Source organism: Perognathus longimembris, chromosome 11 (genome assembly GCF_023159225.1).
Source record: "Perognathus longimembris pacificus isolate PPM17 chromosome 11, ASM2315922v1, whole genome shotgun sequence".
In the NCBI taxonomy this organism is placed as follows: Eukaryota; Metazoa; Chordata; class Mammalia; order Rodentia; family Heteromyidae; genus Perognathus; species Perognathus longimembris.
The window spans coordinates 27,626,313-27,644,010 of record NC_063171.1 but is presented as its reverse complement, the minus strand read 5'-3'; the positions used below and the strand labels follow the sequence as shown (position 1 = coordinate 27,644,010).

The window sequence follows — 17,698 nt, the reverse complement described above, 5'->3', positions numbered from 1 at the left end:
AATGACAAATAGTGAAGGCAGGGTGAAGGCAAAGGAGTAGGTGCAGATTTTTCGTGTTTCTAATTTGAGGATTGCATAGATAGCAGTAGTACACAGTAGGGTCATGGGTAAAGGGGGAAGAAACTTTTTTTTTTTTTTTGCCAGTCCTAGAGCTTGGACTCAGGGCCTGAGCACTGTCCCTGGCCTCTTTGCTCAAGGCTAGCACTCTACCACTTGAATCACAGCACCGCTTCTGGCCTTTTTTTCTATATATGTGGTGGTGAGGAATCGAACACAGGGCTTCATGTATACTAGGCAAGCACTCTTGCCGCTAGGGCATATTCCCAGCCCGAGAAATCTAAAGAGAAATTTCTAAAGATTTATTCATTCAAAACACCAACAGTTTCATTGAACTGTGTGAAGGAACGGACCAGTCAGGAGAAGATGGGGGCTAAAAAAAGTTTTTGTTGCCACCAGCTAAAAACTATGAGAAATGAAGTCTCCCACCTAGATTATGAAGGTAAGACTCAGAACAGAACATTCGGAGCATCAGAAGTTAGGTAGTGAGCAGAGGTGAGCATGTCTAAAGAGACTTAGGAGAGAGCCAAGAGATAGAATTCTATAATGTGGCAAGTCAAAGAAAGAAGAGGCATTCAAGTAGAAGCCATGCTCAGTGGTGGGGAAGACAAAAGTGGGAAGTTTTTACATACTATGCTGGTTATAGTGGTGTAGTATGTGCAGAAAGTAGACTTCAGAAGTTGAACACTAAGTAGAAAATGAAAGAGTTGAAAAGCTTTGGGCTGACAACATTTCAGTGTACATTCTGTGCCAGGCTAAAGGATAGTAATTACATGAATTTATTATACTTCCTCATAAGTTCTTTTTCCACTGTTAATATTGAGGCATACAGGTTTTAAAATTTGTTCAAGAATCTAAAACTACTAAGTGGGAGACTTGTGACTAAAAGATAAGTATTGTTTCTGTTGTAAGCAGAAGGCCTGGAGTTCAAACTGCAAAAGTACAAAAGTAACAACAGAAACACATAAAGTTTTCATAAGCCATACAAATTACAACAGAACTATATTAGTAGCACATAATAAAAAGAATCTGACTCTAGCTGCAATACAATAAACTGATGTTAAAACAATTAAATTTGAATCAAGTACCAATGGCTCATGCCTATGATCCTAGCTACTCAGGAGGCTGAGATGTGAGTTCCAAGGCAGCCTGGGGGGCAGACAAATCTCAAGTATTCTTATCTCCAATTAATCAGGAAAAAAAAAAGCTGGAACTGCTAACTTGGCTCAAGTGATAGAGTGCCAGCCATGAAGAGCAAGAGACCTTGAGCCAAGCCCCAGTACTAGCACTAAAAATAAATAGGTGTAAATACCAAATTAATTACATATTTAGTTATCAGCTGTTAGGGAGGCCGAGAGCAAGAGGTTCACAGTTTAAGGCAAACCCTGGCAAAAAGCTCACAAGACCTTATCTCAACAAATAAAAAGTTGAGGACAGACACCTACATGTGAAGTATAAAAATAAAAAGGAGGATTATGAAGGATCATGAAGTGTAAATAGGAGGATCAGGCCAAAAAGCAGACATCTGGGTAAAAGGTGAGACACTAATCAAATAACAACAAAAGCAAAAGTTTGAGGGCATTGTTAGGTGTTTTAGGATTCATAATGCTTTACTTGGAATACTAACAAGACTATTCTATTTATATTTTCTTTATTTTTTTGTTGGTTGTGGGGCTTGAACTCAGCGCCTGGGTGCTGTCCCTGAGCTTTTTTGCTCAAGGCTAGTGCTCTACCACTTTGAGCCACAGCACCACTTCCGGTTTTCTGGTGGTTAGGAGTCTCCTGGACTTTTCTGCCTAGGCTGGCTTTGAACCTCGATCCTCAGATCTTAGCCTCCTGAGTAGCAAGGATTATAGGTGCGAGCCACTGGCACTCAGCTTACATTTCTTATTATGTTTCTTACAAGCATGTTAGGACAGGAACTTCTTTTTATGTCCTGAAATTCTTGCTCATAATTGGGAACGATGCTGACTTAACAATTCTTTTTTTCTTTTCTTGTTTTGTTGTCATTGCTGGTGGTGTGTGTTTCACAGGCTTCCCAGTTGGCATGTATGTTGTAAAGAGAGTTCTTCAGCTTCAGCATCATATTACTCTCAAGATGACAATTGTGCATTAGAAAATGAAGATGTACAATTCCAAACAAAGGTACCTTAAATAGTGTAAACATTATAATTTGTGTATCAGCTTTTGAAAAACTACCTTAAAACATTTAGAATAAAACTAATATACTATGCTACAACTTTTGGCAGATATTTATATTTTTCCTTGCTATACTACAAGGTGTTTTCTTGTCTCTTGTGTAATTAAGACAGCTTAGAAATACATACTTATGTTGGTTGCTTGTATTTAGGATTTTGCTAACGTCTTTAGTCTGCAGCAGAGAGAAATAAAAATACTGCTCTTTTTAATATTCTAAATACTTAAAATATGGTTGAAGAAAAGCCCCTCTTACAAGTTATACACTGATTACTATAAGCAGAATTTGCAGCTGGTGGCTTTGTAATTTGTTATGTATAATTAAGTACAATGAATAGTTAGAATCCACAAAACTTAATAGTCTCTACATCATTATTTTACCATTTTAAATGATGAAAGATGAACATTGACTAGATTTGGCTGTTGTCTAAGACTTCAGTGTATTTATTTTAAAATGAAGTAATATGTATGACTATAAAATACTCATATTTATACATTGTTTGTCCCTTAAGAACCATATTGTATTTTAGGGGGAATACCCAGATATTTTTGTGGATATAGATATACATTTATGTATATACATACAAGTCAATACTTTCATTTCCGTTAAAGTGTCACAAAACTTTTGTAATCCATACTCTTCCAATGATATTTCTGATATCCCCTTTTCATGTTAATATGTTCATCCTGACTTCATTTTTCATTATTATATAGATACACTATGGTTTATTATTTCCTTATTGATGAGTTTTTCATTCTATTGAAGTGTGCATGGATGTATACATACATATATGTGCAGTGCACATGTGTCTGAACACATATATCTCATATTACATTTACATGCATGGTTTTGGCATGTATTTGGAGTGGATTGTTTGTTTTAATCTAGTCCTGGGGTATAAACTTAAGAACTTGTTTTCACACAGCTTTTTCTGCTCAAAGTGGACACTCTACTACTTGAGTCATGCTTCCACTTTATAATTTTTTGCTAGTTAGTTGGAGATAAGAGTCTGTAGGAATTGTCTGTCTAGGATAGCTTTGAACTGCAATCCTCAGATCTCAGCCTTCTGAGTAATTAGGATTGTGAGCCACTGGTCCTGGTTGGATTGATTTTTTTTCATTTAAATTGAATATAATTTTAAGATGAATTGTAAAGTATTGAAGGCTTGCTAACTTTTTCTCACAAGTACTATACTTTTTTGTACAACTTAAATCTGTTTACTTCTTTGATGAAGTGTCTGAAGACCAAATGTAAAAATGAATTTAAACAAAAACATTAAACAGGGAAAACATATTCTTTTTTTTTTTTTTTTGGCCAGTCCTGGGCCTTGGACTCAGGGCATGAGCACTATCCCTGGCTTCTTTTTGCTCAAGGGTAGCACTCTGCCACTTGAGCCATAGCACCACTTCTGGCCATTTTCTGTATATGTGGTGCTGGGGAATTGAACCCAGGGCCTCATGTATACGAGGCAAGCACTCTTGCCACTAGGCCATATCCCCAGCCCGAAAACATATTCTTCTAACAAACATTTGAATACCTCTTTCTATGTGCTAGATAGCTTTAGATAAATATAGATGATTATGAACTTTTGTGAGTCCTACATTTAAGAAGACATTTAAAAACATAAAGGAAATCTAACTTAAATGTGAATTAGCATCAAAACAAACTTTGTTTATTTGTCAGATACTTATTTAAGGACTTTGGGTGGTTTTTTTTTGTTTTTGTTTTTGTTTTTTGGTGATTGTAGGGTTTGAACTTGGCCTTGCATGTGCAGGTAGACACTACGCCACTTGAGCGAGGTATCAATCCTTTCTCCTTTTGTTATTTTTATGCCTAGGCCAGCCTGGATCAAATCCTCCTATTTGTATTTCCTGTGTAGGTGGGTTGACAAACATGCATCATTGTGCCCAGATTTTTCTTGGTTGAGATGCAGCTCTCTGAGGTTTTTGTCCAGGCAGGCCTTAAACTTCAGTTCTTTGGATCTTCATCTCTTGAGTAGTTAGCATTACTGGTATGACCCACTGAACCTAGCTGAAGTTACTCCAGACTGAAGTTTGCTTATTTGCAAGCAAATGAAGTTCTTCAACTCTATATATTATACATTTTAATGCATATCACACATTTTTGCTTTTCATGTATAGAAAAATAGGGTCTTTAAGATTTTTGTAAAACAGATGTCTTTTTCTTTTTTTGCAATATAGGATGAAGGTGAAGGACTTATTAATGCTGAATTATCAGGAAAATCAGGTTCAAATTTACCTACTCTTGAAGAAAATAAATTAAGAGATGACTACATTGTGGATGTACAAGTAAGCATGTTGCTTTGATTTTTAATAACACACTCTTCCAAATTTTTTAACAAGTTAATAGAATACCCCTGGGACTTAAAATTATTTACTTGGCAATGTACTGCTTTTGAGAAAATATAATGCTACAGTTAGTAATAAATGGGATAATTCTCTTTGAAGTAAACTCTTAGGTGTAAGGTCTAATTTCTTCTTATGTTGCCTTTTGGCTCAGTGTAATAGTTCTTCATATTTTCAGATCACTGAGGTTTGTTTAAAAAATTAACTTATTTACTACAGAAAGAGATATTTTTTATGAAGAAAATGAGTTAAATAATAGCTCAAAAGGTTTTTTTGTTTTGTTTTCTGTCACTGTAAATACCATTTTCAGCTTTGTGCACCTTTTGTGCAGACTTTTTCAAAAGTGGAAACGACTTAATACCAGTAATGGATGAACAAACTGGCAACATTCCATGTCAAAGCAGGACTAAGGAAGGCATAAGTATCTCAAATATTTATAAAATCAACAAAATTCAGCTCAGTATGAGGGGGAAATTCTTTTTAATACATCTAGGCTTTCTTTCCATTTACTGAGTTACCTAAGGAGATAAAATGAGTTTCATTTTTTTGGATTTTAGAGGACATTAGCCAAATGTCTTATACATAAAGGCAAGAAAAAGTGATGTCTGTAGCTCTTAAAATTTTATAAATATCCTGAAGAGTCCATTTTCTAGACTATCATGGTAGAGTCTTGCTCAGGACTTTGAAGCATTCAGTATATTTTCTGTACCTGTGCTGGTTATGGTTAGTACGTAGCCCTTGTGGATACTGAGTACTTATATTGTAGTCTAGTTCATACCTGTTTACTGTTCAGTGTAAAATACATGTCAAATTTTGTATATTGTGCTTACTGCCAGGAATATGAAGGCACAGAGATGATAGTCCTTACATAACTGAAGGTATTGCTAGTATAAAGATGATAAGACAAATACCAGCAATTGAGAAGTTATAGCACTGTAATAAAAAGCTGGTTTGTACAGTGAACAGTGGAGGGATAGAGCAAGGGAAATGATTAAATCTATTTAGAGTGGGTTATAGGAAGGATATGTTGATTGAGGTTTACCATGTCAGTAGGTGGTCCTTACAGATTTCTATTTTAGGGTGGAGGCAGGCAATGGATGGACCCAGGGTATTAGGAACTGAGGGAGCACCAAGCATCATGTATTGCATTATTATAGTAATTGTACATATTTTGCATTGTTTATTGATACACATAATTTTCTAAACTTTATTTTTGCCAGTCCTGGGTCTTGAACTCAGGGCCTAGGCACTGCCCCTCAGCTTGGCTCAAGGCTAGCACTCTACCACTTGAGCCACAGAGCCACTAATAGCGTTTTTTATGTGGTAGTGAGGAATCAAACCCAGGGCTTTATGCAAAGTAGGCAAGCACTCTACCAGTAAGCCTTATTTTCAGTCCTATTCTAAACTCTTTTAGGGATGGTAACTGATTTGGATTATTTTATATGTTTGTGTAGAATTTCTTAGTTGCTACTATTACTTATTAATTGTAGTCACTGAACTAGCTGTAGGTTCTCATGCAAAATAGAAAGTAGGGAAGGAGAAAGAGAAAAGCTCTCTATTAAAATACTGAATAAATATAGAGAACTTGTATTTTAATATGAAATATATTTGTTAAGATGGTAATGCTGGAAGACAGGATTGTTTTAAATTGTTTTCTATTTACCATTCTTTTATTTTTCTGTGATGTTAGGAATAAAACCAAGAGCCTTATGCATGCTAGGCAAGCACTTTGTTACTGAGTTAAACTGACAGCATTTGAACATTCTTTATGTGGTCACTTTTTAGCTTTCTGAAAACTTTTGTTCAGCTGAGATAATTTTATTAATCTTTACATTTAATATAACTGGATTTTTTTTTTAAATACAGCATACTGAGGCAGAAAAGTTAAGCCCACCTGTGGTCGAGACACTCCCTGCGGTTGATTTACATGAAGATTCTAATATAGTTGTGAGCAATGAAAATGTTGAAAATATATCTAGCTCATCTACCTCAGAAACTACTCCGATCTCAAAGCTTGAGTAAGTCACTATATATAAAGTGTGTGAGTAGAGGGAGAATTTCGCTAGCTAACAGTAGAAATTAGTTAAATTTATTTTTAATTGCCCTTAAGTGGTTGTGCATGGCATTTTAATTCAGCATGTCAAAGTTGTCAGTGTTATCCCTTCCATCTTTCTCCCATCTAGCCCAACCCCAAACCATCCCCTCAAGTTACCTAGTTCTATTTTCCTGTATGTACAGTATTATGACTGTGTTTACTTAACATTTCTTTCTCCAAAGAAGTTTAATATTCAAATTTGGTTAACCTGCATAGTATATTAACTAGGTAATTTATAATACCTGTATACTAATTGTATGTTTTGGATGTAATTAAAAATGAGTTTAATTGGTTGCTTAATGTACTTGGTTAGATATCAGCCATAAAATTTCTTTTTTTTTTTTGGTTAGTTGTGGGGCTTGAACTTGGGGTCTGAGAGCTGTCCCTGGGCTCTTTTGCTCAAGGCTACTCCTCTACCACTTTGAGCCACAGTACCACTTCAGGTTTTGAGTGGCTAACTGGAGATAAGAGTCTCACGGGGACTTTTCTGCCCAGGCTAGCTTTGAACCATGATCCTTAGATCTCAGCCTCCTGAGTAGCTAGGATTACAGGCATGAGCCACTAGTGCTTGACTACCATGAAATCTCTTTATATAGTACAAGCAACATGAGATTGTACTTAGGAAATACTCTATAGTTAATGCATTTCGAGTAAGTATTAATGGTATTCCCTTCATAATCGTGTCTTTGTCATTTTGAAACGTATTAAGTATTCAAGATGTTTAAGTTATTTTGATTTAGAAAATCAGTTATGTATTCCAGCAGTATCCCCCAAAAAACAAAATAAAAGACGATCTCTTCATGTTGTATTATTTACTTTTTTTTCCAGAAACAATTTAAGATTAAATACTGTATATCTGATAAGTAGCTCCCATTCTTCCATTATGTTAAAAGTGACAGTTCAATGAAATGGGAAAGAGCAGAGAAAAATATTATGACTTTTTTTCAAGTGGAATTCTAAAAATGCTTTAGAACTTTAGAGAGATATATTGAGATAATAGGTGGTTTTTGCTGCTATATATTGGAAGAAATAATATATTTTTTGTGGAAGAATTAATATATTAATGGATGGAAAGTTAACATTAGAAAAGGTACAATTAGAATAGTTTAAAATCTTTAAAATATTTTATTAGCTTAAATTGTTCAAGTAATTGTTAAATTCCCAGTGTCATTCTTCACAATAGAAAATAATCAATCTTAAAACTTACATAGAAGCATAAAAGACACCACCTTTGAATAGGCAAAGCAATCCTGAGCAAAATTTTAGTCTAAAAGGAAAAAACAACCTAACCAAATAACATGTTTTAAAGTTCTGGAAATTTTTTAGAAGCCAAGTATATCAATAGATCAATCAGCAGTTGACTTTACATGACTTACAATAAGTAGTCTTCTTGCTTCAGCCTCACAACTGCTGGGATTATAGGCAGGTACTGCCATGAAAACATTTTGTAGAACTGTATTCTTTTTTTGGCTTAGATTGTTTCTGAAATCATGAGCAACATTTCAAACTTACTATGTTCTTTAACTGACTATACTGTCTTTTTTATTTCATCTTTTAGTGAAATAGAAAAATCTGGTACTATACCAATAGACAAGCCAAGTGAATCTGAGCAGCCTGAAACTGATTGTGATGTTGGTGAGGTCCTTGATGCAGATGCTTCAGTTGACCAGCCTTCCTTTGTCAGTCCCCCTGAAAGGTAAATATGAGCACTTGGTTTCTAGTATAATTCTTCATTTGTTTTGTGTATTTGTTTATGTTTTCAAGACAGTTGTCTGTCACCCAGGCTGACCTTCAACTTGAAATTCTCCTACCTTAGCTCCACTGCTAGAATTGCAAGTATACACTAGCACACTCGAGTGTGTGGTGTGATTCTGTAATAACTGTAGTGCATAGAAAATAAAGTACATACTCTTCTACTTTATGACAGAAAGTAATCTGATCTGCTGTTTTCAGCTTTTGTTTTTTGTACATGGGAATTGTAGCAGTTTGATTGTATAAAATTTGTTAAATGTAATGCTAGCTACTTGGGAAGCAGGGGTAGGAGGATGATAGTTCTAGGCCACCACAGGCAAAAACTTAGCAAGACTCCATCTAAAAAATGCAAACTAGAGCAGAAATGGCTGGATTTGATTCAGTGATAGAATACTTGACCAGCAAGTTTGAGGTCCTAAATTAAAACCCATTCCTGGAGGGGTAAAGCAAAACTTGGTATCTAGCAAAAATTTGTATTTTGTATTTTAAATATATATTTTGGTTTTGACTAGCCTTGTTGGCCAGCATATAGAAAACGTGTCATCTTCACATGGCAAAGGAAAGATAACAAAATCAGAATTTGAATCAAAAGTTTCGGCAAGTAAACAAGATGGAGAAGATCCAAAATCTGCAGTGAATGCTTCAGATAATTTAAAAAATGAGGTTAGTATATGACTTGAACTATACCCTACTTAATATGTAACGTATTTTTGTTATTAGCGTCTTTACTAATGATATTTGTCATAAAATTAGGGAGTTAAAGTAGTCAGCATTTTGAGCAGCCAGTGGCTACTTCATGGTACTTTTTACCAGATAATATTTATACATGAGGTTGTTTTATGAATAAACTTGTTGGTTATGTATAATTATAAGCAAGTTTTTAAGAGCTATATAGAAGTTATGTTTATTAAATTTAAGAATCTTAAGAATTCTTAGCAATTCAATAATATAAGGTCAACTGGATGTTCAACTAGAATTATTTTAAATGGATATTACACCTTTTTTTACTTACATGCACAATGTGGCTAGATCAGCTTGTTTCAGAATGTTATTCTTATAGTAGAGACAGGATTATTATTACAATGGATCAACTTTATTTTCCTTATGAATTCTACTTTGACCTCACATAGCAGCTAATATAAAATTTCCCAAACGAGTGTTGAACACAGCAATTTAGGATGTTATCAGGCAAAAAATAGAACTAAGTGATAGAGATGAAGATCTTTTTGTGAACTTAAAAACATAAAAATGGGATCAAAGAGTAGTTCAAGCCCCAGGACTAGCATGCGCGCGCACACACACCACACACACAATGTGGGTGTGGTATTCAGTATACTGGACTATCCAGGTATGAGCCACCGGTTCCTGGCTTATTGGTTTTTAATGTGCGGGAATTTCACTTCTGTACTTTGTCTTTTATAGATTTTCAGTGAATTTGAACTTAAAACTAAACTCCATTAAGAAACCTTTGCTATTTCAGGAGCAGCTGGGACACTGATGTTTCTTAGAAATGTAGTGTTTCATAGGCCAACTAGTCTAAATTTCCTAGTGAAAGCTGTCACATCCTTAACTATTTTTGAAGTATCCAATGTGAAATTGAAGCATGGTAGCCAGTTTTGCCCTAAATTTGCTTCTTCTCCTTAACTCTTTTGTTTTGTTTTTTGCCAGTCCTGGGGGTTGAACTCAGGGCCTGAGCACTGTCCCTGGCTCCTTTTTGCTCAAAGCTAGCACTCTACCACTTGAGCCACAGTGCCACTTCTAGCTTTTTCTGTATATGTGATGCTGAGGAATGAAACCCAGGGCTTCATGTACGAGGCTAGCACTTTACCACTAGGCCATATTCCCAGCCCCTCTCTCTTTAACTCCTATCAGACTGAAGTGAGTGTATACTAATGGACAAAAGAATGGAATTTTAATAACTGTATTAATTACCTCCCGAATAAATCACTATCCTGAGAAATATTATGAGAAATAACAAACATTTTAAATAATATCCAGTAATTTTATATAGCATTAAATTCAAGATAACCCTCCTGTTAAGTTGATTGAGTAGGAATTTGACTTCATAAGTAGTAGATATTTGTTGTATTTTTTATTGCAGTGATCTGCATAACACTGTCGTGCACAGTGCTTTACAGAATGATTTTGTCATGTTGTTTGTGGACAAAGCTTTAGAGAGTGATTTTAGTTTAATTGTCTTACACATTGTTAAGAAATTGCGAATGCTTTGCCTGGGATTCAAAGGGAGAATGTATGTTCTTGTTTTCTGTTGTGATTTTTATATTTGGGGTTTTCTCTATAATATCTCAGTAAAGTAAAATTTTTATAGGCTGTTTGTTTTCTCAGCGTATTCAGTCTACCTTTTTTTATCATTTAGTTAAAAAAGTAGTATAAGTATTAACTCTTTAGTCTTTGTTTTCTTGCTTTGGCAGAATATAGGGGTCTTGCTATAGCCTATACTGGCATTGAATTACTCTTGCCTCAGCCTGCCATGAGTGCTAGGATTACAGGCATGTGTCACTATGCCTGATTTTTTTTTTTTAAGTAGCTGCAGCTTTTGTTAAGTAAACTAGCTTATTCTGTAGAACATTCCAAGATTTAAGTCCAAACTGATGACTTTTTCTACAGGGAGGTTTGGGAGTGGTTCTATTTCCTATTGAGGAAAATTAAATACATAATTGAAGAAGTTACAGGTATTCTTTTTTTTTTGGCCAGTCCTGGGCCTTGGACTCAGGGCCTGAGCACTGTCCCTGGCTTCTTCCCGCTCAAGGCTAGCACTCTGCCACTTGAGCCACAGCGCCGCTTCTGGCCGTTTTCTGCATATGTAGTGCTGGGGAATCGAACCTAGGGCCTCGTGTATCCGAGGCAGGCACTCTTGCCACTAGGCTATATCCCCAGCCCATACAGGTATTCTTGTTCAGAAGCATACTTCAGTGTAGCAAATAGAAAATGAGATTTGGGCTATTTACCAGAGTACTGTAAATAGTCTTCTTACTCTTTCCTGGACACAGTCAATAAACACATCAGCATTGTTTTAGGATGTACAAGTAAGTAAATAATGAATATGTATATACCAGTATCTGTGTATACAGTATTCTCCATAAGAAAAAGAATTGTTTTTTAGTGTGTCCTTTTACTAAGGTTCTTCACTCTATTTCAGACAAAAACTGTTAATGAATTTGGTAGATTTTAAGTTTTTTACTTAGCACTTTTCCAAATGACTATAAATAATGCATTTTATTACTCGACATACTTTGAAACAGTACAGAGTGACATCATTCTATACCATTGTTTTTGAGAATTTTTTTACCACTTGGTTGTAGCTACTCTACTAGAATTTATCCATTCTTCAATTAATAGATTATTTTTAAATTTTGTGTTAATAGGAGTGCTGCAGTTAGCATTCTTATTCATATTTTCTTGACCACAAGTATGTATTTTTATTGCTATTTGTACATAAGAGTGGAATTAGTGAGTGTATATACATTGATAATTACTAAATTTTAACAATTCCTTCTAGTCTGATATATTGCCCATGGTTCAAAAGATATGCCATACTTAACAGACTATCAAACTTTAATGTCCAACCAGCTGCATAATTTATAATATACCTCTGTTTTTCATATACATTCTATAATTATTATTGAGGTTACATTTTTTCTGGATTTCTTTCTTTCTTTCTTTTTTTTTTTTTTTTGGCCAGTCCTGGGCCTTGGACTCAGGGCTTGAGCACTGTCCCTGGCTTCTTTTTGCTCAAGGCTAGCACTCTGCCACTTGAGCCACAGCGTCACTTCTGGCCATTTTCTGTATACGTGGTGCTGGGGAATCGAACTTAGGGCTTCATGTATGGGAGGCAAGCACTCTTGCCACTAGGCCATATCCCCAGCCCCTTTTCTGGATTTTTTATTCTTTTTCTTACTCATTGAATTGTAGGCATTTCTTAGAAGCATTTCTTTATATGGTTTATTTCATGTTGTCTATGGTCTTTTGATATATTTAATATTTCAATTTTAATCTCCATGTCTTATGCACTCTGCATCTGGTTCATTTTTTTTTTTACTATCCCTAGTCATAAACATGTTTCTCTATATTCTTTTAAAGTGTAGTTTTATATTGAAGTTTTTAAATAGCTCTTAAGGTGGTACTTGTTACAGCGTTTATAGAAGCAATATATATACTATGCGTGAAATTATATTATTTTAATGAGTGTTGTTTTAATATACATTTCAAAGTGGATGTACTACATATGTATATGTATATATAATTTAGTTAAATGAGTTGTTTAAGTTATATCAATTTTTGTTTTTCTTTTATACAACCTATGCTTAGGTCACTAATGTGGAGGAATACCTCTTGCTGTGTCTATATAGAAAGGAGATATTCTGCGTTTGTTCATTCATTCATTCACATTCATTCATTCATTTGCCAGTCCTGGGGCTTGAATTCAGGGCCTGGGCACCAATCCTGAGCTTCTTTTTTTTTTTTTTTTTTTTGGCCAGTCCTGGGCCTTGGACTCAGGGCCTGAGCATTGTCCCTGGCTTCCTTTTGCTCAAGGCTAGCACTCTGCCACTTGAGCCACAGCGCCACTTCTGGCCGTTTTCTGTATATGTGGTGCTGGGGAATCGAACCCAGGGCCTCATGTATACGAGGCAAGCTCTCTTGCCACTAGGTCATATCCCCAGCCCCCTGAGCTTCTTTTGCTCAGGGCTAGCACTATTACAACTTAATCTACAGTGACACTTCGGACTTTTTCTGTTTATATGGTACTGAGGAATCAAACCCAGGGCTTCCTGCATGCCAGGCAGATACTCTACCACTAAGCCACATTCCCAGCCCTGAAAGTAAAGCAAAACTTTTCAAGGTATATCAATTGATTATAAAATTGCTTTTAAATAAAGCAAAACTTGCCAGGTGCTTGTAGTCCTAGCTACTCAGGAGGCTGAGATCTGAGAATTGGGTTTCGAAGACAGCCTGGTCAGGAAAGTATGAGAAACTCTTTATCTGTAATAAACTACTTAAAGCCAGCGCTTTGGCTTTGCGCTGTGGCTCCATTGGTAAAGCACTAGCCTTGAGTACAGAGGGGCTCAGAACCCAGCACCCAGGGAGGGAGGGACTTTTCAAAGTAGTATCAATTGATTATAAAATAAAGACTTTCATTTAACTTGACAGAATATTTATATTTACTTTATTATTAATCTGTATTCTTTGAAGATTGAAGGATTTGTTTTGTTTTGTTTGCATTTCATTCAGAGTTCTGATTATACAAAACCAGGAGAAACTGACCCTACATCTGTAGCAGGTCCCAAAGATCCAGAAGATATCCCAACATTTGATGAGTGGAAAAAGAAGGTTATGGAAGTAGAAAAAGAAAAAAGTAAGGAGACATTAGATTCTGTTTTTAAAAAAATATTTATTTAAGGGGATAGTTTAAATATTTTATCTTTTTAATTGGTAAAATAAAAAGTTTGAAACCTTTTTAAAAGAAGTTTATGAACTTGCTGCTGATTACTCATATTATTTGCTGTTGTGTAATTATGTGCCGCTTTAATCTTACTAAAAACCATCCTGGCAGATCATTAACATAGGCTAAAGAAAGATGAAGCACAGTGATGATTTTCATTTAAATTTATAGAAGGAAAATTGAAGCATGAGGAGTTCTGAGTCAGAATGCTTTGACAGATTCAAGTATTGCATTTTCTTTTTACTTCTGTAAAGTAAATCTGAGTTAAGAAATCTTAATGTTGATGTTCCAAATAGAAATGTAACAAACGTCTTGGCCTGTTAACCTTTGTCTTATGGCCAAACTTCATTTTATGTTCCATTTCAATATACAGATTTTTAAGGTGAATTTATTTATTGGGGTTATCTTAAGACTTTTAAAACAAACCATATTGAATGTCTCATGTACTTCTAAACTATTCTCTTGGGCATTAGAACTTACTTTTCTCTAGAAGGCATCTTGTTTTGAGATCATTGTATTACTGGGGATATTTTCAATCATAATCATCTTGTATATGTTTATAATAAGGTTTATCTGCAGGTCAATCATTGCATCCTTCTTCTAATGGAGGGCCACATGCCACCAAAAAGGTCCAGAAAAATCGAAATAATTATGCCTCAGTAGAATGTGGTGCCAAAATATTGGCTGCTAATCCAGAAGCCAAGGTATTTAAATTTAGAAGTACTTAGATTTAGAAGACATATATAGTGGTATGTGTGTGTGTGTTTGTAACAGACATATATGTACTATTAATTTACCTAGGAATTATACTTTAATATTATTTTTCTAATTCACTAATAAATTCAGGAGTATGCCTTTCCACACATGTTATTGCATGAAGTCTAAGTTGATACAATTTGATATTTTGTATCATATTTAGGTTTTAATGCTTATATGAAATTTTAAAAGGAAAATTGTTAATAGAAAATTTTATTTCTTTTGTAGTTGTAGACATTTAAGCAGTGAGTTTTTTTGTTGTTTGTTTTGTTTTATTTATTATTGGTATTGAACCTAAGGCTTCATGTTTGCTGCTTTACCCTTTGAGCTGTGTCTCAGCCTTTTGTGTTTTGAGATAAGTCTTTGCTAACTTTCCCCAGGCTGGTCTTGAACTTAGGATCATTCTTCCTCAGTCTCCTGAGTAGTTAGGATAATAGGTGCCCAGCTTCAGGCATTGAGGTTTGGGGTTATTGTCTTATTTCTTTTTGTTGATTTTAACTTAGGGCTGTGAGTCTGATAAGCTGGCTCTCTCCCATTTGAGCCATGGCTATAATTACTTTTTAAAGCAAGTCTTGCTTTCTGTCCAGGCTAGCCTAGACCCGAATCCTCCTATCTGCACATTACACCATGTGCCATATACTTAGTTTTTTTTTTTTTCTTTTTTTGTTTTCTGTTAAGATGGGTCTTGTGAGCTTTTTGCTCAGTCTGGTCTGGAACATTGGTCCTCCTGATCTCAGCCTCTTTGAGCTGGGTTGTTAGGCATATTCTATTGTACTCAACTCTCGAGTCCAGGAGTCTTGTGAACTTTTTGCCCAGACTGGCCTCCCAATCTATATACACTGAGTAGCTAGGATTACAGTCATGAGCCACAGCACCTGTCCAAACTTTGGGTTTTTAAATGGGTTATTATAATGATAGTGCAGTGTTGTAGGCTTCACTAGAGAATTTTAGCCACTTTCATACTTACTTTTTTTCCCTCAGATGGGTATTCAGTCTTTGATATAATTTAAGATCTGAAACTATAGAAATCTTAGAAGACTTTAGGGTTGAAATAAGTATTTTCTCATTATTTTTCCTTAAATAATAAACTCCTTTTGCCTTTTAAAAAATAGAGTACATCTGCTATTCTTATAGAAAATATGGACCTTTATATGTTGAATCCTTGCAGCACTAAAATTTGGTAAGTAATATAAAACTTTGAAAAGGTACATTGTATACATGAACATATTACACTTTTATATAAGGGTTACATTGATTTCATGTGGTAATTTTGCAAGCATTTAGATTGACTAGTGTCGTTACTGTACAAAACAGAAGACAAAATGTCTTTCATTTCAAGAAGTTGTCAGAAATACTAACTTAAACAATTATGTAATGGAATAAAAAGCACTGCTGAAAGGGTTTTACAGAAAAAGAGAAGATACATAATTACAAGAAGACTTCCTAGAAGAAGTAATTCTTGAATGGATGGAATCCTGAAGGCTTCATAGAAAGTGTCAGATGAGGGGAGCACAGCATTTAAAGCAACATGTTTCTATAGGACTATCAATAGAAGCACCCTAAAAAGGTTCTTCGAGGTATGATAAGAATAAAGATACACTTAAGAGTAGTGGCAGATAATGTGGTCAGAGCATTAATTTAGTTATGAATGGACCACCAAGTACTATACATATCTAGTTTAATTGTGTTAGATTTATCTGAAACCCCTGTAGGGTAGCATTTGTTTTAATTTGTGACATTATCAAACTGCCAAAGATTTGTCATTATGGTGTGGCCTAATTGAAGCAGAGGAGGTAGAGAAAACAAGTCAGGAGATTGTTGTCAGCCCAGATGAGGAATCAGGAAGAGAGGAATATATATGAAAGACATGTAAATACTTAATCATTTTATTACTTGATTTCATTGTTCTGAAGCAGCTCTCTAAAAGATAATTAGGGAGAATCACCATTATCTTGTTCATTTTCTGTAATGATTGTATGCATACATATATGTATTTAAGAAACATTCCTTCACATTGAAGGTAATAGTCGTTTTCCACTCTGAGTTTCACTTCTTTTGAAGTGTACACTGTGGGTACTATGGTCATTGGTCAGTTTATTATTATCAGTTAAACAGTACTTTAAAAACTTCAATTTTCCTGTAGGACATTTGTTCTATAAGTAAAATTTGAGGAAATGATTTTCTGAGATAATAGATTTTTTAGGGAATATTTTTTATTTATAAAAGCCTTTGTAGTCAGTGACAATGTAAATTTTTATGTTCCAATATGCGCACATATATGTGTATGTATATATGTACATATTATGCTGGTGGCAGGGCTTGAACTCAGGGCCTGTGGTTCTGCTTAGCTTTTCACTCTACCTCTTTTGAGCCACAGCTCCAATTTTCTTTTTTTTTTTATTTCAAGCAAAGGCATGCTGGGATAAAGTCATAGGAAGCAGTCATTCTGCCTATTATGGTTTGCAGAATAAATGATAGTAGCTACCTTCCCATTTTATTTTAATGTGTCTGTTAGACAGCATATATTTTATATGTATTTTTACTGTAGATTTTGCTTCCTGTGGGCATTCTGTGATTAAAACACCTCACCATATCTTTAGCTGATTTCATCTGGTTTAAGTAGGTTGACCAATCCAAGGTATAGTAAGACCACCCCACTGTTTTATCCATTCTAAAGTTAGGGTAGAGGGAGTCTGTATACTTCATCTGCTCAGAAGTGCCTGTGCTATTTTAGTCCCTTTATTTTTTCTTTTACATTTTAGCATTATCTGGATAAGCCCTGTGAATCATGCTGGCATTTTCATTGAAATTCTCTCAGTTGTCTGTAGGTAAATGTCAGCATAGTTGACAGTTTAGGATATCATATCTTCTTGTTTATTGGTTTGATTTTTACTAAGCAGCTGTTTATTGAGCTCTTGGTAGTGGGACATTGGTTGTCTTTTTTATTTTTCTACTTACATGTTTGAATCTTTTAAAAAATGGTTTCATAGAAGTCTAGGTATAACTTAGCAGTT

General features: G+C 34.9%; 1 protein-coding gene across 8 annotated transcripts in view; it reads left to right on the top strand.

Annotated features, from left to right (window-relative positions):
* Nucleotides 1-17,698, top strand: part of Suco (SUN domain containing ossification factor) — a 72,271-nt gene that overhangs the window by 12,781 nt on the left and 41,792 nt on the right. For 5 of the 8 annotated variants that reach the window (XR_007212663.1, XM_048358310.1, XM_048358305.1 and 2 more), the window contains exons 2-9: nt 2,091-2,202; nt 4,456-4,563; nt 6,487-6,638; nt 8,274-8,411; nt 8,980-9,130; nt 13,718-13,841; nt 14,496-14,632; nt 15,797-15,864. Coding sequence is in view for 7 of the 8 variants with exons in the window: in XM_048358310.1 (XP_048214267.1) it covers nt 2,091-2,202; nt 4,456-4,563; nt 6,487-6,638; nt 8,274-8,411; nt 8,980-9,130; nt 13,718-13,841; nt 14,496-14,632; nt 15,797-15,864 (990 nt within the window). In the remaining variant the exon portion in view is untranslated. The remainder of the gene's footprint in view (nt 1-2,090; nt 2,203-4,455; nt 4,564-6,486; nt 6,639-8,273; nt 8,412-8,979; nt 9,131-13,717; nt 13,842-14,495; nt 14,633-15,796; nt 15,865-17,698) is intronic. The other 3 variants (XM_048358307.1, XM_048358306.1, XM_048358309.1) reach the window with 1 other exon arrangement.